This window comes from Lichenostomus cassidix, chromosome 10 (assembly GCF_008360975.1).
Source record: "Lichenostomus cassidix isolate B80296 chromosome 10, HeHo_3.0, whole genome shotgun sequence".
Classification (NCBI taxonomy): Eukaryota; Metazoa; Chordata; class Aves; order Passeriformes; family Meliphagidae; genus Lichenostomus; species Lichenostomus cassidix.
In genome coordinates, this window is record NC_139491.1 from 7550912 (window position 1) to 7573954 (window position 23043).

At 42.1% G+C, this 23043-nt stretch overlaps 1 protein-coding gene across 2 annotated transcripts in view; it reads left to right on the plus strand.

The window, feature by feature from the left end:
- ABHD2 (abhydrolase domain containing 2, acylglycerol lipase) overlaps positions 1-23043 on the plus strand; it is a 38831-nt gene that overhangs the window by 2480 nt on the left and 13308 nt on the right. For both annotated transcript variants that reach the window (XM_085070438.1, XM_085070439.1), the window contains exons 2-6: positions 7367-7445; positions 8272-8472; positions 18180-18355; positions 19270-19437; positions 22233-22416. In XM_085070438.1, coding sequence (XP_084926564.1) covers positions 8279-8472; positions 18180-18355; positions 19270-19437; positions 22233-22416 — 722 coding nt within the window. In that variant the 5' untranslated portion in view covers positions 7367-7445; positions 8272-8278. The remainder of the gene's footprint in view (positions 1-7366; positions 7446-8271; positions 8473-18179; positions 18356-19269; positions 19438-22232; positions 22417-23043) is intronic.

Here is a 23043-nt window from a genome sequence, read left to right on the forward strand (position 1 = left end):
AATTGATTTAATTTCAGTGTGCAAGGACACATTGTCCTTCTTGTGGAGAAGCAAAGTTCCACTTGCCCAGTATATGTGGGTGGCAGTGATACTCTGTAGGGTAGCTGTCTTAGCCTTTTCTGGCTTTAGGAAGGCTTCTACACCCAAGGACTTGTCTTTCCTCTGTTATATCAGTTGACTTCATAATAAAGATTGTGTCTGTCTGCCAGTATCAGGCAGCAGTTATTGAAAATGCTTTGCAAAGCAGTTGAATACAAACCAGGTGCTTGAAACGTCACTGTGCCTGTGCTCCATTGGAGGTAATGGCAGTGGAAGGCAGTGCCAGACTTGGCAGAGAACAGACTTATCTGCATCTCTAGACTGACCAAGAAGTGCAGTTGCCTATCTCTGCTGTTGAGCAATGTTTTCATTCCTCCTTATCGTGGGTCCAGTCTGACTAAAACAAATGACATTGATAACTTCCTCTGCTAATATGAGTAAAAACCTTGCAAACACCAAACTTTTCTGAAATGTCTCGTGTTATTTGCTAGCAACTGAGCTACAGCCCTATTCAGGGCATTCAGTACTTAAAAAGTATATAGTACAGGCTTCTCATAGGAAGGGAAAAGTGATTGACTGCTACTGAGAGGCTCACTGTTGAGTAGCTTGTCCTGCTTCTAAACTTACCTCAAAGCATCCTCAAAGATACTTTTGTATAGAGCTGCAGGTTCCAGAAAGGTTGTGCAAAAAGGGTTCAAGCCTGGCTCTCCCTTATCTTGAACACCCAGCTCTGTGAAGTGTTAGTTGAGCATATGTGAATATGAAAGGTTGTACTAAGTGAAAGCAGCACATGCACAGTCATTTACAGTAAAGCTTCTTGTAAGAGGTAAGGACAAAATGTCCTAAAACATGTGCCTGTAATATCCCTAGCCTGTCTCTCTGATTCAGCAGGAGAGAGGGTAATGTAGCTTTTTACACATTGAGTTGCTAGTGACTACAGTACTGCTCCAAAACCTCTTTTAGTTGTATTCTGGTGGAACCTGAGCATTCAGCAGTGGTAGTAGCTGTGTGTTGGTCTGCCTGTCTCCTCATGTGGAGTTCTTCTGTCCAGAAACATTTTTTCTTCATTTTCAATGTGTTTGCATGAATTATGTCACTCCTCTAGTGCGAGCCTTCTATCTGTCATGGACAGGCTGTGAGAGAATGACTCTGCAAATCTTCTGCTCCCCTGTGGAGAGGAGCTGCTCGTCAGGGGAGCAAAATAAGAAAGGTGTTTCAAGACTTTAGTGAACTGGCACCTCGGCTTTTCATCAAGTATAGGTGTTTTCAGACTGCTTGAACTGGACTGTTCTTGAATAAAGCTCTCTTACCTGTGTTGTGACTTGTCATAGGTGGTCTTTCCCTGCTGTGTAGCTAGTCTGGTGTGGAGTATGTTCCCCACTTACTCAGCTGTGTGGCTGAGCAAACAGCTGTGATGTGGTTGGACTTTGAGCTGTTCCTCCTGTGTGTTGAGCTCTGTTACAGTGTGGGAATGGAGGGGTTGGAGTCAGAGGATAAATGAGGCTTTAACAATATGATGCTTCAAAATATAATGAAGGAATAGAGCAGACATGCTTGAGGAGTGTTGGTCTATAATGCAGTTTTTATTAGCTCACTTAGCTCTCCATGGCTTGATTCCAATAGCATTCCCTCAATTACTGGGCAAGGATAGTTGGGATCTCTGCAGTCTGTTTACTCCATTTCTTCCCTTGAGCTTAATGCTGTTTGCTGGCAGTTATGTGGTAGGGCAAGGGACACCTGCTAATGCTGTAAGACTGTGGAAAGGTATTTCCCAATATTTCTCTCTGTACCTAGAAGTAAGCTTGACCTTTTCTACAAGGACCTGAAGCTTTGCCCTGTAGTTATGTAAGGTAGTGGTTAGGTAGACAGTCCCAGGTCTTTGCACCTTATCTGAAAGGAAAGGCTCATGTTATTTAAGCAAACATAATTATTTAATTACTGCAATTAATTGATTTCTGTGAACTCAGAGTCTGGTCCTGACTTAGTTTAATCTTGTTAATGAGGTGTGTGCAATAAAAGCTAATGCACTGGTTTTCAATACATCTGAGTCAAACAGGAACCAGATAAGGTGATGTAACAAGGAATCTACATAGCAACCTTAACTAATATACAAAAGCTGCCTGTCCTGCAGTAGAACTGAGGAAACAAAGGCACTTCCTGTAGTTGGAAGGAAGTGAAATTCAAGGCTCATTTGACTGTAAATTAACCTTCTTGGAGAAGTGGGAGTGCTAAAGAGCCTTTGGCCCTGTTAGCTGTAGATTTATTCTTGGGTGCTTTTTTTTAAGCAACCTACCTTGGGACCCAGCCCCCCTGAGGTGCTTGATTTCTGCTCTGAAGGTGTAGAACTCCTCAAGGGCAAAGTAAAAAGGTCTAGTTTGAGGCACCTGTCTTTCTGAAAGTGCTGGTGGATCCTCATGCAATTGAACTTTATCCCTGTAACCTCACAGTACCTCTAAATGTAGTATGAGCCAAGTATTGTAACTGATGAAAAGGTCAAATTTCAGTGAAGGCACCAGCCAAGAAATTTTTTGGAACAGGGTGTAAACAATACTTGCTGGTTTCTGTACTTGCCAACCAGCCAAATCTTGGCTGGGGTGCTGGCTCTGGCACGGGGAGGAATTTGCACTGAGGACTTCAATATGCTGTCCAAGTAGTGTTCTTTTAGGTATCCTTGGGATGGGACATGTCAGTGTGCCCTGTTTATTTAGAGGTAACATCTGTCACGTGTTGGGCAACAAACCCATGGTGGGCTTTGCCAGACTCCTGAGGACTGCACTTTATCTCCATGGCCATATCTAACCCTAAGTCACTTAAGTGCTCAGCTAATTCTTAATTATACCCTCTGTGCTCTGAGGTCTGAGACTTAGCTGGCTCTTTCAAATAGCCAAAAGTACCAAGTGATGCATCAAGGTCTCAGCATTTGCTTCTGACGTGTTCTCTGAGCCACACTGAGGTAATGGGAGGTTCTGTCCTGGGTGAGCTTGGGCTGGGTAGATGCCAGTCTCAAGATAAGTGGTGTCATGACTTGCTTTGTGTGCTTAAGTTGGTGAGGCATAGTGTTGGCGTGACCTTAAAATACTTGGATCTATGTAATTTTCTGAGGAAAAAGTAGCAGAGTTTAGAGCAGTCTAGACTTAACACTTCTCCAAAAACAAAGGCATATTTTAATACAAGTGCTGAATAAAAAACAGGATATGGAACTGTGCAATAAAGCTTGAGGCTTTCTTCATGATTCTTGCATAGGTTCCTGTATTTGTGTAGCTTGTCCTCCAGTGCTCAGTCTGGCAGCCTTTCCCAGGTGTATTCATCTTTGTCTGGATGGTCTCTAAACATCATCCTCTTTGTTCAAACTATTGAAAGCTCAGTGATGTGGTACTTTTGTGCACTTCTGGAGTGAGATTTGAGTATAGGCTGGCATAAAACTTGTCTTTGTTTATAAAACTATGTAGTGCTCTGACTTTCTACCCATTTCCTTAATAAAGTTCTGTTCTTTGTAACATAGTTCTGAATATCTCATGTGGTAGTGACCGGCCTGTACCTTCTGGTTTTGTGGTGTATCTTTCAGAAGAGTCATTAGCTTTGGCTGATATTAAAGATGATTAATTTCCTGGAAACATTCCACAAAGAACTATCTTCAGTGAAATAGCATTCCTTCTTTCTCCTTCAATCAGGTGGGAGAAAAACCCACCTTATTTCTGATCCCAGTCTGCCTAGGCACAACTCTTTAAAGCAGGGTGGGTTTGCTTTCCTCTCATCTAACACACTTGCTTTCAGAGGTTTATTCCCCAAGCAGACACAAAAAATGTATGAAACCAGTCCAAGGAATGTCTGATCTGTTATTTAACAAAGTATGCCTCGTTAAAACTGTCAGAAATGGCCTCTTTGGCTCTTCTGAGTCCTAGTGGGCAAAAGTATTACACTAGTTGGTAAGCTGTAACAGAATAGGAAAGGGGATTTTTAAAGACTCTCACTGTTGGCCAGGCATGTTCCAGCATTTTGATGTCCAGCTGAGCTCTGAGAGCATCAGTGAGCCAGAGTGCTGATGGGTAGGGAAGCATCTATGAGGCTTTTGTACCGAGCTGTCCTTCCTGGAAATGGCATGCCTTCAAGATTCTGCAATGTAATGGAGCATAAAATATCTTGCTAGTGGAGCCCCTTTCAGAGACGCCTTTGCTCTTTGTCTCCTATATAGCTGCATCTTTGCATTACCCAAAGCGTTTCTAATGCTTCAGTGAAGTGAGTCTGCCAGGCTTTCAATGGCTTGTTAAAAGGCCTGAGGGGAGGATCCCGTGGGAATGGCTTCCTTTAATATCGTTGCTTTTTTAATGTTGGCTTTCCAGTATGAAGAGTCAGACTCTGCTTCCATGGGTGGAGGAGCTGTAAATCTTGGTAGCCACCAAATCCTGTGTGTGCCCTGTTGAGTCACAGTGAGGTGGAGTCACAGTGAGGTGACTTCTGTCCCTGGAAGTTTCTTCTCTGCAGGAAACCTGGAACTGAAATGTGTACAGGTCTTGGATTTGTTGACAATTGTGAATTCACTTACTGTACAAGTAAATATTTTCATGTTGGCTTTCCCAAAAACACTGTTTTTGAAAGAATACATAAGGAGTTTGCTGTAGCTCTACTGGCTTTTGTTGTAGATGTTGTTGTTCCTTTCTGGAAGGGGTGAGACTTGGGATTTTTTTTCCTCATTATACTTGTACAAATTAAGTGCATTATATTAACAGTAATGCTGAACTGTTTCCTATATCATGATTTTCAGCTTTTGGTGATGAAAAGGCAAATGAAAAGACCACAAATCCAGCACTTGCTTACCAGTGATTGATTTTTAAAGTTATCCCTCAGTTACAATTGGGACTTAAGACCACTGCTTGAGAGGGCTGCTGGTCTTTGGCATCTTTGGGGCCAAGAGCTTCAACTTCTTCGGGCTCCTCAATGTGGATCTCAGATGCTGTGTTGGATGGAAAGGCTTGATTGCTTCCAGTGGTGTGTTTTTTCTGGTAATTCTGCCTGGCCTGCCAGAAGTGAATCCAGTGTATGGAAAAAGCCAAATGTTTGTCCATTTAGATTAATGCTGACCCAGTTAGAGGAGATTCTAGATTAAAATTTGTCTGGCTCAACCCTGTGGTTATCTATCCTTTTTTTTTAACAGACAACTTTATTGGGTTAATGCAAAAAGGGTTTAACAAAACAGAAGCAAGGTGACCTCATCCCAGCTGGTAAAGAGGGAGGCATTTGTCCTATGTGATTAGAGGCAGAGCTCAAATCCATTTTAGTAAGCTAAACCCTTAAAATTTTATAGTAGAGTGCCTTGACTCAGCCCTTGCAAATCTGCCCTGGCTGAGGCAGGTCTCTTTAGGTCTTCAGAAATACCAGACTTTAGGGGAGGTACCTCAAGTGAAACAGCTGAATCCATACAGCATGGAGTCTTCATGGACTAAATCAGACCCATTGCTTAAAGAATCACTGTAGAAAGCTGTGCAACTGAAGCAGTGCCAGCTTTGTGTTACCCAAAAGCTCAGATCAGTCTGTAGATGTAAAAATTCTGACAAAAACATGAACCTCTAGCACATGTTTGAGGTGTGTAAGTTCAGTGAACGTATGCTTAGACTGTCTAAAATGAAAAATACTAGTTTGTAAGTGTCAAAGCACAATCCTGCTTACCAACAGCTGATTATTCTGAAAGTAATGCCAAGCTGGTGTGCTGTTTTAAGGGAGTGACAGGCTAACATGAGATATAAAAGTACCAGAAAAGATGTGGTGTGTTTGTAATCTGAGGATTATAGGGAGAGAACATTCTCAGGGAGATAGGGTTTAGTTGGATCAGTTATACTGAGTCACTACTACAAAATCCTAATGACTAATTGTGCCCAGTTCTATTTTTAACAAATTCAGTGAGGTGGGAGCTGTAAACAGCAAACTAGCTTAAAGTCCAGGTGTCAGGAAAGTCTTGGGTACTAGTGTCTCTTAATTTTCTGAATAAAACGATAGGAAGATGTCAACAGAACTTCTGGGAGGTTGATGTGGGGAAGATTTGCTTGAGCACCTGGTTGTCCTTGACTTCAGGAACTCTGCTCTTCTGCCTGTTGTACCTTCCCTGGTGAAGCCATTGCTGTAGTTGGCCTGTTGTCTCCTCAGAACTGATGGTAGTGTTGGTGAAAGTCTACCAGGTAGGGATGTGAGGGTAACATACTTCACTTGAACATTGAACTCAACACATGATGCCCATGCAATCTTCTGAGTAGAAGAATAAATAGCTTTTTGTGGCACATCCTCTCCCTTCTACTGTGAAGCTCAGAACTGGAAAATAAAAGCTTGACTTGCCCAGTACTAAATGTTTCTACTTCCCTCACTCTCTTCTGCTAGGCAGATGGTTGTGGTGGCAGAAACTTGCAGCTTTCTAGCTCACTGTTACTCAACCATTGATGTTACAACATGTTTTCTTCCAAGGGATTTTGGTGTAGCTACACTGAGTACAGAAAGTACTTCTGAAGCTCTTTACTCCTGCTATAAAGGAGAGTAAAGCTTGGGTATGGTCTGTGCTGATGGTGTTTTCCATTTGGAAGCAGCAGCTGTGGTAGAGAGCAAACAGTTCTGGAGCTTTTCCTGGAAGCTCCAATTCCCCATCGATTTGTTGTGCCTGTGAGAAGGCAAGTTCTAATTGCAAGTATTGCTTACACTTTTATGGTCACAGGCTGAAAGCTTTCTATTTTATTGTCATCATCAAATTCTTGTAACAAGCTTTCTTGAATGTGCACTAGAATTAATTAGGTGACTCTGTCTGAACCTCCTGTGGCTCCTGCCGTGTTGAAGTGTGATATGTTGTAACATCTCAAAAAGCAAGTGTGGGAACAAGCAGAGACTGTTTACAAGCTTCCATCTGTAGGAGTGAGCTGCCTTGCTAAGCCTGAATAGAAGTAGCAGCAAACTTCCTTCAGAGTGGCTTCGCACTTCAATAACAGTGTATTTTGTGATATTGCACAAAGTTGAGAACAACAGTGTCCTGCTAATCCTAGTCTTTTAAATAGAAAGACTTGGGTAAGTTTTTTCTGACTGGGTACAATGTCTCACTGTCTTGAGGAGGTGGAGTCTCTCTGCTCCCTTGCACACTGCAGATTTGTTCATATGCTGTAGGCAACTGATCTAGTCTGGAATCTGTCCACTGGCAACAGATTTCTGATGCAGATGGATCAGAGTTGGTTATGACTGACTACACAAATAACTTGCTATGTCTGTGATGGGACCTTTGTATAAACTTGTTAATCTTTTCCAGCTGAGAGATGCAGCTTTATCAGTAATAATCAACTTGCTTTTCCTCCCCTCACAGGTAGCTTGGGTAGCAGGTGGATTGGTGACAAGTCTACTGAGGCTGGCAATTTTTACTGGCTTGAAGAAAATTGAAATTGGTAAGACTTGGCTTGTCAGTTATCTTACTTGGGTTACCTATGTGACTTAGGAAAGACCCAGGGAAAAACCTGCCCTTTCAACAATAATTGCAGCTAGCTTCTTGCACTGTATGTTCAAAATAGGCTGTATCAGTTTATATCCTCCCAGCTTGAAATCAAATTCTTATTTTTCATACTTCATTTCTCTGCCTCTGTTCCTTTACTCTGAAGCCCTTCAAAGACTAGATATTAATCCAGTCCCTCAGCTGCGGAACTACAGTGAATAAAAAGAAATGCTGAAAATGCCAGTGCATGAAGTGACCACCTTAAGTGCAGGCAGGACTTAGTGTGAGTGTTCTCACTGAATTGCAAGACTCAGGCTGAGGAACTAACACAATACTTTCAGGTTCTCCTTTTCATGTCTGGCATGTACAGCTCTGAAGGAACACATGTCCAGGGCTGCTGAGGTGCCTTTATAGCCTGGCTTTTCACCCAGCTTCTGTTTGAGCTGGGTAGTCTTGGCCAAGATCTTGCATGTATTGACTGGCTGCAGACCAGGAGTTGACACCTGAGATGCTAGTGCAATTCTAGGGCAGCACTAATTAGGAGTAAATCTCCTTTGCAGCTGATCATCTAGTTTATCTTCTGTTGATCAGGGTGTTTAGAGCAATGCTAACTAAACTTTCTCTCAACTTAAAAGTTGCTATCTGAATTGATATGCTAGGATTTCCTGGCGGTGTTGACTAACAAATTTAGTTGGTTAGCACAATTGTATATTTAACATGACAGTTGATATTCATATCCAACACTATTTCTAAAAGCTTTAATGTGGTTTTTTTTTCTCCAGGCTGAAAATGAGTGCAATATTGGAAACCTCTGAGCTGCCAGCAGTGTTTGATGGGGTGAAGCTAGCTGCAGTTGCTGCTGTTCTGTATGTTATTGTTCGCTGCTTGAATTTAAAAAGCCCAACTGCCCCTCCTGAACTCATTTACCAGGACTCTGCTTTGGCCCGCTTTCTACTCAAATCCTGTCCACTTTTGACCAAAGAGTAAGTAGTGTATTTTTTCCATGTTGACCTGTGTCATAGGAAGAAAAGCTGCACTTATCCATTCTTCTGCCTTGTGTGTTTCTTAAACTTGGGTGCAAATGAATATCAGGGTATAGTCTTGATAAAATAAATCTATTCCAAGTTAGGCATTTCTTTGTCTCAGCTACCTGGATTTATGACCAAGCCTTGCAGTGTGGAGTTTTCCACTGATGCATAGAGAAGTCATCACTGTCGTATCTTTATAGAAGTTGTATGCTGATATTATACTATACCAGCACTATATAGTACTCTGCCTGTGGAAATGGGGGAGGGATGGATGCAGTCAGCACTTGCGTTTTTCTACTTCTTTCTAATAGGAAGGAGTCTGTTGGGGCTCACAGGAAGGAAACATTTTTGTGGTGTGTCAATGCCCTTATAATGAATACAGAGCTGGCTATTAGTTTTAAAGTGCCTGCTCTTATCTGAAGTACCTTAAGTTGATAGAAAAATAATGAAATTTATTACTGGTAGAGCACATCCTAACTAGTTTAATAAAGTAATGACACACAGGCCAACTCAAAGCCTGTTGAATACACTTTCAAATTGACCTTATGTCAGCTGTGTATTTGAGCAGGCTGATCTCTGATCTTCCATTCTAAGACCTCCAGAATCAGTGCAGCTGCCCTTAGTTTCACCAAGAACCTTCACCAGTAATAGGAAGCATTTAGTACAATTTCATGAGGCTTTGGAGGGACAAGGACTTTGATTACAGTATTTCTCTTCTGCAATCACTTCGAAAACTTGCAAGTCCTATTTAGAAGCTCTAAATACATCAATTATCTAGTAAGTGCTGAGTGCAGCTGCATGAACTTTCCTTTTGGATCTCAAAAGTCAAGCTGACTTAAGGATAGTCATTTTAGGGGAGATGAGAGGCTTTTAGCAGTGCTGTGTTAGGTGCCTTGATTACATAAGGTATAAGATGTTAGGCCATGGGGTCTGTAAACTTTTAGAAGAAACAAAGCATTATCTGTTGAAATTGGAACCCTGAAAGGGTTCTGTGATGCACTCCAGCTTGGTGGTAAGATAAGTGTGTTTGGATTATTGATTATGTCTAGTGCCCTAACTGCAGAGCAATTGCTTTCCTAAAAAAATACGTTGAGGAGGTTTGAGTTACTTGGTACTTTGGACACTCACCATCTCATCCAGAATAACATGTCCCTCATCACTGAAGGAGCAAGCATGAAGCTGCTGATTACCAGCCTTGAAGGCATATTAGTATCAACCTAGTCCTTGGGAATGGATTGTAAGCTAATTCAGAATGCATTTTCCTGCTATGTCAGCTCTGTTCTCACAGCACAGGCTCCTGGCACTACTGTACCAGGGCCATGTCTTTGTCTTTCAGCTGAAGAACAAAGCATTCCCACAAGAGTGAAAATGCAGAACATGTCCAGCAATATTTAGACATCTGTTGTGCATTAATTGCAGGAGTGATGAGCTGCTTGCAGAACCCTGGTGTTGTGTTAATAGTGTGCAAGTGGAGGTTGTTTGCTTTCTCTGGATCAGCTGAGCTCAGCTTGCCAACTTCTCTGAAAACTGTAGCAGCGACCTCCAATACTTGGTTCTTGGGCAAAATGTTGTCTGAGAGGCTTCCATGGTGCAAGGAAGCAAACTCAGCTGAAACAAACTAGAACAAAATGTGTCAATAGGTAGCTGTTCACTCCTCTTCCCTCTATACCTGTGTTAAAGAACACAGGACTGTTGGGAATATAATTGCTGTTGGGAATTGAAAGAGTTCACAAGAAAGACAACTCTAAGATGTATTTGTGATTTTTTTTTTAACTATTCTAGTGATGTTATCATAGACTTTTTTCCCAATATAGGAATTTTAAAAAATCAAAGAAATCCTGTCTTTAGGCATGAAAGTCACCTGGAGACTAAAGGGGAACAAATATATTTAAATTCCTGCAATTATGCATGAAGTAGTTTGTAGGATAATTAGGAAAAAGCTATGTGAAAACAGCTTGTGCCATACTCCACCGAAAAATCTTGCAAGGCTTTGATTACTTGCTAATTATTCAGAGTGTTAGGAAAGCTGATTAGGCAGCTCTTTTCAAATTCTACCATGAAAGCAAAATAAGTAGCCCAGCAATCCCTGCTGTTACATCAGTGCTGGGTTTGTTGTCAGATCTGCTGTAAGACCAATTCTTCTGTACAGAGGAATGTTCACAGCTGTGAACTGGCTTTCAGACCTGGTTTGTTCAGCTCCTGCTTAAGGGAGGAAGGGGTGAGGGCACTGCTGGGAAAAACACTCTGGCAGGGAGAAAGAATAACTTTGCTTATTTCTGCTATCTGTGCAGGTGTTGAAAATTTCTTAGAGTAAACACTTCTGGTCTTTATTTTCCCTTTAGGGCACAATCCTCACCTCTGGTGTAATTCAGTACGTTGTAACTGTGGTATCATTCAGTAAACCAAATGGTGGTGGATGAATAATTTAAGAACTTTGAATTGTAAAACTGCCTGAGATGGCTGTGTGCCAGGTAGCTTGTACTTGTAGATGTTAGTACTGCATTTTACAGTTCTATAAACTGCCAGAAACTTTCTATATGTCTACCAAACATTGGGAAGCAAAATCTGTCTTCCCAGAGCTCATGTCCTCTTACCCCTTTTTCCATTCCTCTGACCCTGTCCAGCTCTGTGCTTTGGCTTACCAAGTGGGGTAGCATAATCAGACCCTTTTCCATTAAAATTGCTGCTGCTTGTATTGAAGCTCTTGCAATTCAGCACAGCTATTGGTGCCCTTGAGCACTTGGGCCTAACTGCTGGTGGCAGCTGTGTCCTTTTCCTGTCTTTCAAAAGGGTACAGAAAGTCCTTCATCTGCTCTTATTCCTGTAGAAGTGCAGAGCTGGCTCTTTGATTCATGAGGATAAATTTGGCCAGTGCTTGCTGTGCTGGGCTAGACTTTTTTGGCTGTTTACAGTTTATTCTAACAAAGTGTGTGCATCTTCATTTCTGTAGATATGTGGCACGTGTCATCCATATCGAAAATAATTATCCTTGCTGTCTGCACACTTTTTATCATCAGTAAAGGCAAGCTCCTCAAAGATTGAGGTAAATGACTGTCAAGCCTGTTAGTAAACACTGTCAAAGATCCAGCCTAGATCCTTCTTATCCTTTGTTTGCACACCAACCTGTACTGAGTAGGCTGTCTGGTACCAGAAGACTCTTTTACACTGTCACTGCTTTTCCTTTAGATGCAAGGAGACAAGCAGTCAGAAAAGCTGTCTTCAAGCTTTTCAGTGTTCTTTTCTTCCCCCTAATAGCAAGCAGTGTTTGATCCCTGTCAACTCCATAGTGTTTTACTTTGGGAGGAACACTTCAGGAGAATAATAAACTACAAGAACAGTGTTACCCCTGAAGCTTTGGCAGGTGAACATGCTGAGAGGTAGAGAAGAGTGGCAGCTCCCTGTTGGTAAGCTGAAGCATTGACCTTGTGGAGAAGCAGCCTCGAGGGTCTGAGATTTTGCTGGGTGCTGTGGCACTGGCAGCAGCCTTGTGTTCTCCAGCTCTTACCAGCAAGGAAGATTCTAAGTGCTGTAAATCCTCATGCCTTGTTTTGACTAAAATACTTCTTGTAGTCATGGGTGGGTGAGGAGGGCACTTTACTAAATAAAAACTTCCTAAATGGTGAAGGAGGTGGTTTAGCCAAGGGAGGCCAGTCTGTGCTTTTAAATAATTCTGACTTCATACAGGTACTGTGGGCAGCAAACAAGCACTTCTACTCAACTTGTTTCTTTTTTGAGGCTTCAGGCAATGTGGAAACTCCATAACCTGCTTAAATTTTTTTGTTGCATATCTATGTCCTCATCATATTGAGCAGTCTAGCTGAGCTGATGTAGAAAAAACTGCTTTCTACATATTTGGGGTCAGGGGTTGAACCCTGCAGGCTTTTATATGAGTTTTCATGATTGGAATTCAAATTGCATTCCCTAGCATCAAATAAAGAACATGGCTCAAAGTTTGATTTTTGGTTTTTTTTTGTAAAGCATTCTTTAAATACCTCCAAACTGCTCTGTAAAGGGGAAAACCAAAATCTCTTACCTGTTGTAATGCAGGCAAAAGTTCTTAGAATGTCCTGACATTGACAAGTTTTAGTCTGTTTTCTCACTATCAGCATCCACTGTGCTGTAGCACATAAAAGCCATGTAAGAGTTAATGTTTAAAGTGTTAATCTCAGATGAAATGAAGCAATGCTCCAGAAATAAGCCTGTTGCTGAACTTCCACTTCAGATCTTTGAGGACCTGAATGCTGATGCCTGCTAATAAAAATAGCACAGTTTTTATGTGCTTTGTGTGAGCTGCTTATACAGCTGCTGCTTTCCTAAATTCCTGCATACTGGATGATGTACGTGCTCTAAAATGATAATCTACTGCCTGAAAGCCACTAAACTTAATCTACAATCACATGCTGGAATTGTTTTAAATATTAGAACACTAGGAAAAATTTTGAGAAACATCTAGGAATTGTCTTGTTCTCAGGCACTGTGGGCAGGTAGTGCTGCACAGCTGAAATACAGTTTCAAGCTCAAGCATTAACATTTGTGAGCACATTTATGTAACTGGCTGTGAATTCACTTAGCCACCTAAGACTGAACTCTATACTTCTTGGGCCATGTAAGTCAGCTTCCATAATAGGTAACTACCATCCCCAGGCCTGTTCTGTCTGCCTTCTGTTGCAGAATCCAGTCACTGGAAGACATAACTGCTTCAAATATTTATCTTAACTTCTGCCTGCTGTCTATTGCAACTGACCAAATCAAAACAGGGAAATGAATCAGTTAAAAGCCTTCAGGTCTGGAGTGAACTGTGAAGCCATTTATGTTTCACAGAAATAAAACATCTCCATTTGTGGTACAACACAACTTTTTATTTGTTTTTTTTTATCAGTACATGTTTGTCTGGGTTTTTATGATGTCCTTGTCCTTGTGTGGAGGTCTTGGCAAGAGGTCATCCTGGCTGGTGTTCACTGCTCATCTCCTGTAACCATAAGCCACTATTGCATAACAGTGGAAATGCTGCTTATAGACATGGTGTTTGTTCCTGGGCTTTTGTACATCTTGGGAGCAGCTTCTCTGGAACAGGACACTGAGGATTATGTACTGAACCATCTCCATGCTGTGCTGGAGTAATCTCTAAAGTACACTGCTTTTCAGAAACACTTCAGTTTATAGCAGACAGAAAAAGAAGTTGAAAATCTATTGTGTCCTTGAGCAGTTTCCTTGTTTCTACTTGTTATCAATGCTGGAGGGAAGCCACCTGCTTTTGAGTGAAGGGCCCTTGTTTGAAAGGCATGGTTAAAATTTAGCAGTAATTATAGTTTTAGCATAAAACCTGAAGGGCAATACTCAAATGCTCCATAGACTGAATAGTACTTAGTTGCTCAGTCTGCATGGCTGTGTTTCCCTGTGTTGCATCCTGCTGAGCTTGTTTTCTTAAGGTAAACCACAAGAAGAATGCCCTGAGTACATGCTCTCCTGTCTGTAGGATCATTGTTTTGGAGAAGCATCTTTTTTCAGCTGTTTGTCTTGAGGAATGGTGACTCCACTCCAAAACAGTTCTACTGCTATCAGCACTGGGTAGTTAGGTTTTTTTTCAGCTGGGTTGAGGATGGAAATGTCTCTGGAACTGCTTTTCATATAATAGGCTTAAATAAAATTTATCTAATCTCATCTGTCCTTTCAGGACAGATAAAGGCTTTTGCACAATTCCTGGCAATTTTTCTCCTTCATTGGTTTGCACCTTCAGGACTTGAAGAGTTCTTTCCATGTTCTCTTCTTTGGATGGTTTTAGTAAAAGCAAGCTGAAAGTGCACACAAACCCTGTATAAAAGGATGTCCCATCCTTCAGTCTTGCACAGTCTTGCACTATTAGGCTCAGTACTTGCTCTTGGAAGTTATTGTAGACTTTGTCTCATTGAAAGACATAGCAGTCACATGAAGATTTCAAAAATAGATTTGTCCATTGCCAAAATGGAGGGTCAACAGAAATAGTGTGGCAGGCAGATCATATGTCTGATTCTGCTATAGATTATAAGGATACCTTGTCCTCCGCTCAGAACAGATTTTTACCTGAATTCAGTGACAGAGAGGAATCAATCTTACTGTAAAGGCTGTACAGGGTTTTATAGTAGGTTAGTTAGGCAACTTGTCTTGGTAAACAAGTAAAGAAGTAATACTTTTACTAGCTGCTTGGTTTTGCATCAATCTGGTAAGGTAAATTTTAATCTGTCTTAGTTTTTCACTGATAATACAAGATATATACTATCTGGGCAACTTTTTTTCCCTTTCCCTGTTAAAGTCTTGTGGTGTTTAGTCTCCTGAGCCTGGATACTTAAGGGATGTGTTTTGCCTTACAAGTCTGCTTAAAAGCTGAGGGGCCTAAACGAAAAGATTGGTGAGATGACAAGCTTCTTCCTGAACACTTGCATATATTCCAGAGCTTCAACTGCTTTAAAACTTACGTGCAAACTAGAAATATACTCGATGATTTGGTAGAAGTCATGCACTATGCACATTACTCATGGTGAAGCTTGGCCTTTGAATATTTGTCTTAAAGAGTGTAGTTACATGCAGAGTGACTAACACAAGCCATCTTTGCTGCAGGCAGTGTGATGCTTCAGCAGCTGTCTGGAGTTAGCATCATAAAAGATAAGCTGAGCATTTTGCTTGGTCCATAGGATGCTCAAACACTGGTACATTCTGAAGGGAGCAACAGTGAATGCTCCCTTGTCCATAGCACTTCAGAAAAAGCTTTAGCTTTGAGGGAAATGTGGAAATTGTAGTTATCACTTGACCATCATTATGGATGGAGTAAAAGGGATTACTTCCTGCTTTAAAGAACGTGTCAAAGAAACTGTATGTGCTGTGTGCCTGGAAAAGCAGTGTAAAGATTGGACTTACTGCAGATTAGTACTTGGGTAACCTCCAGCTGGGTTATGCAAAGACAGATCTGGGGGTTTTTTTTCCCCAGAGAAACCATCAGTGACCCAGAGAGGCAGACTGTGGGGAGCAGTGTGCTTGAAACCATTTGCCTTCGTTTAAAATGTCAGTAGTGGTGAGGCTTTGATGACTGTTTGAATTTCCTCTCTAACAACATCCTGTGGTGTGTGCTACTGCATCTGTTCCAGTGGATGACTGTAACCTATAGCTGGGAACAGAGCTGTGGATTAAACATGAGGATAGGATTGGTGCTTGCGGAGATCCTTGGTTTTTGGTTTGTTTTGGTTTTTTTCATGGTAGCAGTAATCAGTAACAGCTGTATAATTTAGCTGCTGTAGCTGGACAAATTGCTTTCCTGTTATCCCTATAGGGCAAGATTTTGGGATAGTCTTTGATATGAAAAGCACTGTATGGAAGCAGAGTCACCAAAACTTTCCAATGCATATTCTCACCCAAGATTAGAAACCACGAAGCAATGTTGACGTCTGAATCTCTTCTAAAAGAGTTGCAAATTCTTATTATAGGTTGTATTTTTCAGCTCCCCTCAAAAGGTGCTAGCAAACCCTATCTATAAAGGATGTCTGTGGGAAAAAAACCAAAAAACAAAAAAGCTAGCCAAGCACTGTCTAGTGTGGAGTATGGCTACTGGTATGAACTGCTGGTACAGTAAATGACTGGGGTGAAGCCAGCTGTTTTTCCTCATGTTAGGAGAGCAGTGTCTCTTCCATCTGGCATAATAGTTGTGTTCAAAACCCTCTGCATTGAGCTGTATGTGACTTGAGCAGAACCACGTATAGCTCTTGTGCAGCCTGGTTTAGTTTGACTGCACTATCCCAGTGGATATCTGCCCTGAATTATGAGAATGGACCCACTGACTGCTTTCCACCTCTACCAGCTATTGCAGAGGATGAGCTTATCCAGCCTCTGTCCCTGCTGGGAATCTGCACAGCTGTACATTGTGCCTGGCAAGACCCAGTGCAGAGATGCTGGGCTGACAGAAGAGAGGTGGTGCTCCTGGCCTTGCCTGGATCCTTTGAAAAGCTTTGCAGTTGAGTGGTCAAATCTGAAATGCACTGAGGGCTAATTTACAAGGTTGTGTGCATCAGCTGGCAGCTTTTGAAGCCTTTATTGAAGCAATGTCTGCTTCTCCAAAAATCTATTTTGTATCTCTTTGGGAAGTGCACTTGCAAAAATGAGTGAAACTACAGCGAACTGTTGTCTCTTTGTAGGAAGTCTCCCTGATAGATGAGGGAAAAGAATGGGGAGAAAGAGAGCATACTGCTGCTCTTGTCTTGCTAAACAGCCCTAAATAGTTCTTATTTGATAGGAAGTCTTTTTAAGGAGTGTGCGGGGGAAGAGGGAGTTGCGGATATGACACATAAGAGCTGGCATGGTGAAAGGTCCAGCTGTATGAGTAGGTAGTGTCAGAGCACAAAGGTAGGGTTTCTGTCACATTCTAGTGGATCATGGGCTTAAGTAGTAAATTTGAGTCTTGAGCTGCCTAGTTTTTTGTGAACAGGGAAGAACATGATCTCTTCTTCATGTGCTCTCAAGAAGTCAAAAGGAATAGTTGCAGGAAGCCCTGAATAGAACAGGGGGGAGTTGCTAATCTCTCAGGATCCAAGGTGTTGTCAGAAGCTCTCAAGCTTCTTCTGGATACCCTGGTCCATGCACCAGAAACCACAGTTCTTTAATTGGAAGTGTGTCCCCTTAGACTGCTGTTCTGCTCAACAATAAATCATTCATGCTTTCCTGTTCAGAGCTGATGTAACTCTCTTTTTCAAGGCATTGGCTCAGTTTCCTTGCTGAGTGACCAGGTGACTTGCCCACATGGTGGTGGTGGTAGGGCACAGTTTGTTTCTTGTTAAACCACTTGCAACACTGCTTGTGCTAAAAAAAAAATCTGATAAGTAAGCCTTTAATGCTTTTCAGCTCATAGCTGTGTTTTTCACATATCTTTTTTGAGGGCCTGTAAGCCAGTAAAAGAAAGACAATATGCTTTGTCGTGCAGCTCTAATGTACCCTTGATAAGTATAAATAATTGGTAGACTCACCCTTCTTACTGAAAGGGATTTGTTACTCAGTGGAGTTTGACTAGTTCTGACTGGTTCTCTTAGCACTGCCCCAACTTTCACCTAATTCTGAAAGGCAAAATCAACCTGTACTATGCTCCCTGATTAACTTAGTAAAGTAATTCTGTGTAAAATGGTCCCAACCAGCAAGTCTTGGGGCTTTCAATTTTCTGGAACTTGCTGTGAATCCTCCTGCCAATTGTTTCTGCCACTGGCTTGTACAGACAAGTGCTTACACAAGTTCATGGGGCTCAACCCAGGAGGCTTCAATGTTTCAATTAAAACAGATTTACAGCACTGTACAGTTCTGGAGGTCACTTTGGTTGGCTGGCAACATGCAGTCCCAATGTCACTGAGGCAAAAGGCCTCTGTGTATTTAGTGAGAAGCATTTGTGCCTCTAACATCTCAATATAGGAAATGTCTGGATTTTGGCTTCTGCTGCTGCTATCTGTGCTGATTTCTCAGCTTTGAGAGAGTTTTGGTCTCTCCTCTTGTGTAAGGCTGCAAAGATCACTGCTGCCAGTTCAGTCATAGCAAAAACAATTCCATATTTGTTACTATATTTGGGACCTGGTGAGAGATTTGTTATGGGAGTGCTTCTCTGTTCTCAAAGGCTTGTTAACTCAGCAGGGGTAAGCAATTAAATTACTGCCTTTCAGGTACATTCCACCCCTGATCTGGGGGAAGAGTGGACACATCCAGACTGCTCTCTATGGAAAAATGGGGAGAGTGAGATCACCACATCCATATGGACTTCGCAAGTACCTCACGATGCCAGATGGAGCGACAGCCACCTTTGATCTCTTCGAGCCACAGTCTGAGCACTGCACTGGAGGTCAGTCAAACAGCTGCTGGCTGCACCTAGATGCTAACCTTGATTCTGTGCTCGGGAAGACAGATGAGGATAGAGCCCATTTGGCCCTCAGAAAGAGCAGATTTCTTTTTCTAGCTGTCAGTGTTGAGATCTTCATGGTACAGTGCTGTACTAGAACAGTTACTGTTATCTTTATTGCTGAAGAGAATCTGAGCGGTGCTTTTCTAATGAGGAAAAAAATTCAGTGGCTAGAGCTGGTAATGTTGGAGCTTTGCACATGAGAGTTGCAGTTAATTTGAAGTGCATATGATAATCCTGAATGTAATTTACTGTGCTTACTTGAATTACAGCAATTACTTTCTTGGTTGATGAAATGATATCTTGTTAAACTAGTGAACAGTGTCAGCAGATCAAATATCATTAGATTAGCCATGAAGTAGATGATGGCTAATGTCAGCTGATCAAAATGTCTGTGCTTAGCAAAGCTTCATCTGTAATATCTTCATTACACCCAGCTCAAGAAGGGAAATGAGGGGGAAACAGCATAACCAGTCGACTTGGAGTGCTGGGCTCCACAGCTTCTACACACATCACAGTCAAAGCAGGCTGTCAGAAGGCAGAGCATGTGTAACATCAAAAGTGTCCTTCAAAGGGAAGAATGTACTCTTGGTCTCTAGGCAGTGCCTGTAGAACTGTTTGCACAGCTTTCCCTGAAGTTATAAACTGTTCATCTCCCCTAGCATGAATTACTTTTTCACATCTGCAGCACTCAGAGCTGCTGGTCTCCTGTCCCATACGGGATTTTTGGCAGACTGGTAGGAATTCTAGCTTGCTTGTGGTAGGTGGTTTCCCACGGATCTGAAATGGAAGCCTTCTGACTCTCTTAATTTGCATGAAGTGACATTTACTTAACTTCCCTCTCTTTCTGAGCACAGAGGATGTCACGATGGTGATCTGCCCAGGGATTGCTAACCACAGTGAGAAGCAGTACATCCGCACCTTTGTTGACTACGCCCAGAAAAATGGGTACAGATGTGCTGTCCTGAATCACTTGGGAGCCTTGCCAAACATTGAGCTCACTTCACCACGGATGTTCACGTATGGTAGGTACTTCATGGCACCTGGGGACCTTATTTTCAAGCTTGTGGAATTTCTAGGGATTGATCAGCCTCCTTCAGGATAATACAACTGCTCTACCCCAGTGAGGGTAACAGTTTTGTACTGTTTCTTTGGAACTAAACTGAACTTAGAGGGGAGGCTAATACTAAATTCTCTTTTTTCTCTTCTGCCAGTTGCATATGTATTATCATCAAGGAGGAAATTTTTTGTAAGAAAACTTTGTGGGGGAAAAAAAAAATCTCCTGTGGCTACCAAGGGCATGTTCAAACAGTTTTAGAGATGCTGAAATTGCCAGTTTCATGGAATGTGAAACAAACCTTTTTCCAAAGGATAAATGCCACTTCTGAGTCTTTGTAAAATGAAACATGAGAGGAGTTAGTACCAGCCTATCAAGAAAGTACATTTATATACTAGAAGGGACACATAAGAATTTGCCTCTGGATGTAACACAAGTGAAACAATAGCCACAGTTCTAGAGTATAATAACAACAAAGCTACAGAAGTAGTAGTGCTTAACTGCCATGATTATGGGCTCTTACCTTGAGTATAAGGAAGCCTTTCTTAACCTAGAAATTAAAAGGAATAAATTATTTGAAACTGTGTGAAGGGTGACTCCAGCTAGTCTTAATTGCCCTTTTGGTGAGTAATGTGATCTTTGTAGAATGAGACCTCTTTGCCTGTGACCTAATCTGCTTGTTCCTGAGCTCTCTTGAGCTCTCATATCCCTCTTTACTGTAAATATTTATAGGTACCCTTTCAATTGTGGGTTTAGCAGACTTGTGTTAGGTTTTATTTTTTAAAGTTAGCTAAGATACTGCTTAGAGTTTCAATTAACAGAAAAGTTACCTTGAACAGTTAAATTGTCAAAATAGAAATATTGTGCTTTCAGGTGCCAAGTCTGGCAGGCAAATAGGCTGTAATGCTTTGTTACTTGTTTTAGAATTATTAAATATATTCCTCTTTGGGAAAATACTTCAGGAATGCCAAATACTTTCATTTGTATTGAGGCCCTAGTCTGTTAATGGCTGCAAGACAGCCATGTCTTGAAAACTAAACTTGCCCTTGTTTTAAAGCACTTGCTATTTTGATAAAAGCTCAGAGTTTGCTTTCATGGAGCTTTGCTTTAGGCCTTAGGGTGTTATTCTTTAGTGTATCTCTTGAGACATACCTTTCTGAGTCTTTTATAGCCTTGGAAAGGGCAAAGAATGCCTAGCACTTCCTTTGAGTAAGACAGTAAATCACTTGGCAGGGCTGCTTGTTAAGTAAAGTGCCAGCAAGACCATGAGCAGACTTTACTCTGCCTCCTACCCAAATAACTCAGTGCCCTTTCAGCTTTGCTGTATTCCAGGCATACTTGTTGAGGAGCAAATAGCCTAAATTTGGGATTTACTGAACCCCAGCCTCTATATCAAGCTTGACCTGTTGCTATTCTAGTTTTGGATTTCTGAGCTAGCTTGAAATCACAAAGGTCAAACACTGAAGTATTTTGACCACTGGCTTCTTCCAGAACAAACCAGGGCAGTGCAGCATTTGTTGTCTTGAAGATTTGTTCATTAAGAATGTTCACAAGGAAGTGCCCAAACCCTGCTGAAACACTCAGGCAGGAGCTTGCTGTTCCACTGAAGCAAACAAACCCTGGTGCTCACTTAACTCCAGAGCTAGGTAGAGTTGGAGTCTGATGTCTGCTGAGGATGCCACAGCTGGGGTGGGGCCCAGTGGAGCAGTGTTAGGTTAGGACAGGGTGGAATCCTGGAATCCTAAGATTTATCTCTCTGGACAAGTTCCACAGGATAGAGCTGAGTTTCTGACTCTGGACAGGAAGAAACATCTGGAGTTCTATTTCTGTTGTTCATGTGATGCCTCTTGTGGTTTGCAGCCTTAAATCCAAAGGGAAGGCTAACAAGCTGCATAAACAGTTGATACCAGCGTACTAATGGCATCACTGCTGCAGCTGCTTCTCCATATTTCATTTTCCCATATTCACAAGCAGGAGAAATAGTTGTAGGTATTCAGATTGTTGCCTGTGTGGAGGCCTTCAAGTCTGTCAAACAATTGGAGGATGCCAGTACTGCCAGAAACTGGATTCCTCAGTGCCTGCAGCCTGTGGGATGCAAGTGGGTGTTTGCTGACAGTGGAACAGATCTGCATAGAGGCACTTAACTATTCTCTTGATGTGGGGATACCCACGTGTCTTCCAGGGAGCTGAAGTATCTTTATCCCTTCACTGGTTACAAAGGGCTGAATGTCTCTGCTTTAACCTTCTCCCTGATTGCAGAGATCACCTGGTTAGGCTCTGCAGCACTCTGCTGGGAGCTCTTCCTGACAAGCCACTCCTTTCCCCTCCCTGCAGCAGCATGGACTTGGTAAAAACAAAGGAGCAAACTGCATTCCAGGTACCCCACTTCACTTCAGAAGTGGCAAACTGCCTCAGGAAAGTAATGATGTATGCTGTTCTTGCATAGCAGCATCAAGCCCAGAGTTGGTGGACTCTGCTTTTTAAGCTGTTTTAGAAAGGAAGAGTTTTGATTGTCACGTTTGCTGTTGCCATGATTTTCAAGCAGCTAAATTTCATCTTGCTTTGGCACTCTGTCAGAAATAAGCATGAGCTAAGCTCCACAGAACTCACAGATGTATGAACACATGTGAATCAGAGCTCTTAAAACCTTAAGGCTATTGAAAAGTCAGAAAGGGTAAGAAGCAGAATTCAAAGCACGCAACTGAAGTTTCAAGTGAGAATTTAAATATATTAAGTGGTTTTTAACTTTGTTCTTCTTTTTAGGATGCACCTGGGAATTTGGTGCCATGGTGAATTACATCAAGAAGACCTACCCTCAGACCCAGCTGGTTGTTGTGGGCTTCAGCCTGGGTGGAAACATAGTGTGCAAATACCTAGGAGAGAGCCAGGCCAACCAGGAGCGAGTCCTGTGCTGTGTCAGTGTGTGCCAGGGGTACAGTGCACTGAGGTGGGTCTGGAGCCTTTTCCCTGCTGGTCTCTGTCAGACCTTTGGAAATGCAACATGAAGATGGTTGTTTATTTTGCGTTGAACTGGTCTGACAAACTGAGTGCGTAGGAATGCACCTTCCTGAAGGAGCAGCCAAAGCTTTGTTGATTTACAAGCACAAGTAAATGTTGTCAGCAATGCAAACAGGACTTCTGTACCTGGCCAGGTACATGCTGGCAGCTTTTGGACTGTGCATGCAATGCTGTCTCATGGCTACAGAGTCCTAAGAGGAGGTATTCCCTGTGCAATCCTGGTGGAATTAACCAGGCAGGCTGGGCAGTGTGACCAGCTGCTGAGCTGATGCCAGGTTTGCAAGCAATAGCTTACACTTTCTCATCCCTCTGAGAAATATCCAATGGTTCATAATAGCTTGTTTGGTTTCAGTGTGCAGTTTCATCTGGCACCTCTTACCTGGGGAGACTGGAAAGACACAACACATGCACTGTCACTGTGCTCCCCTCTTAGTGTGTGTCACTGAAACAGTGCTGTGGGCTGATGAGGGGATGGAGAGGTTCTTGCAGCTGTGTCATAGGAGTGGGAAGGTGGGGAGGAAAAGTAGTATACCCCTAAAGTCTGAAAATATTAACC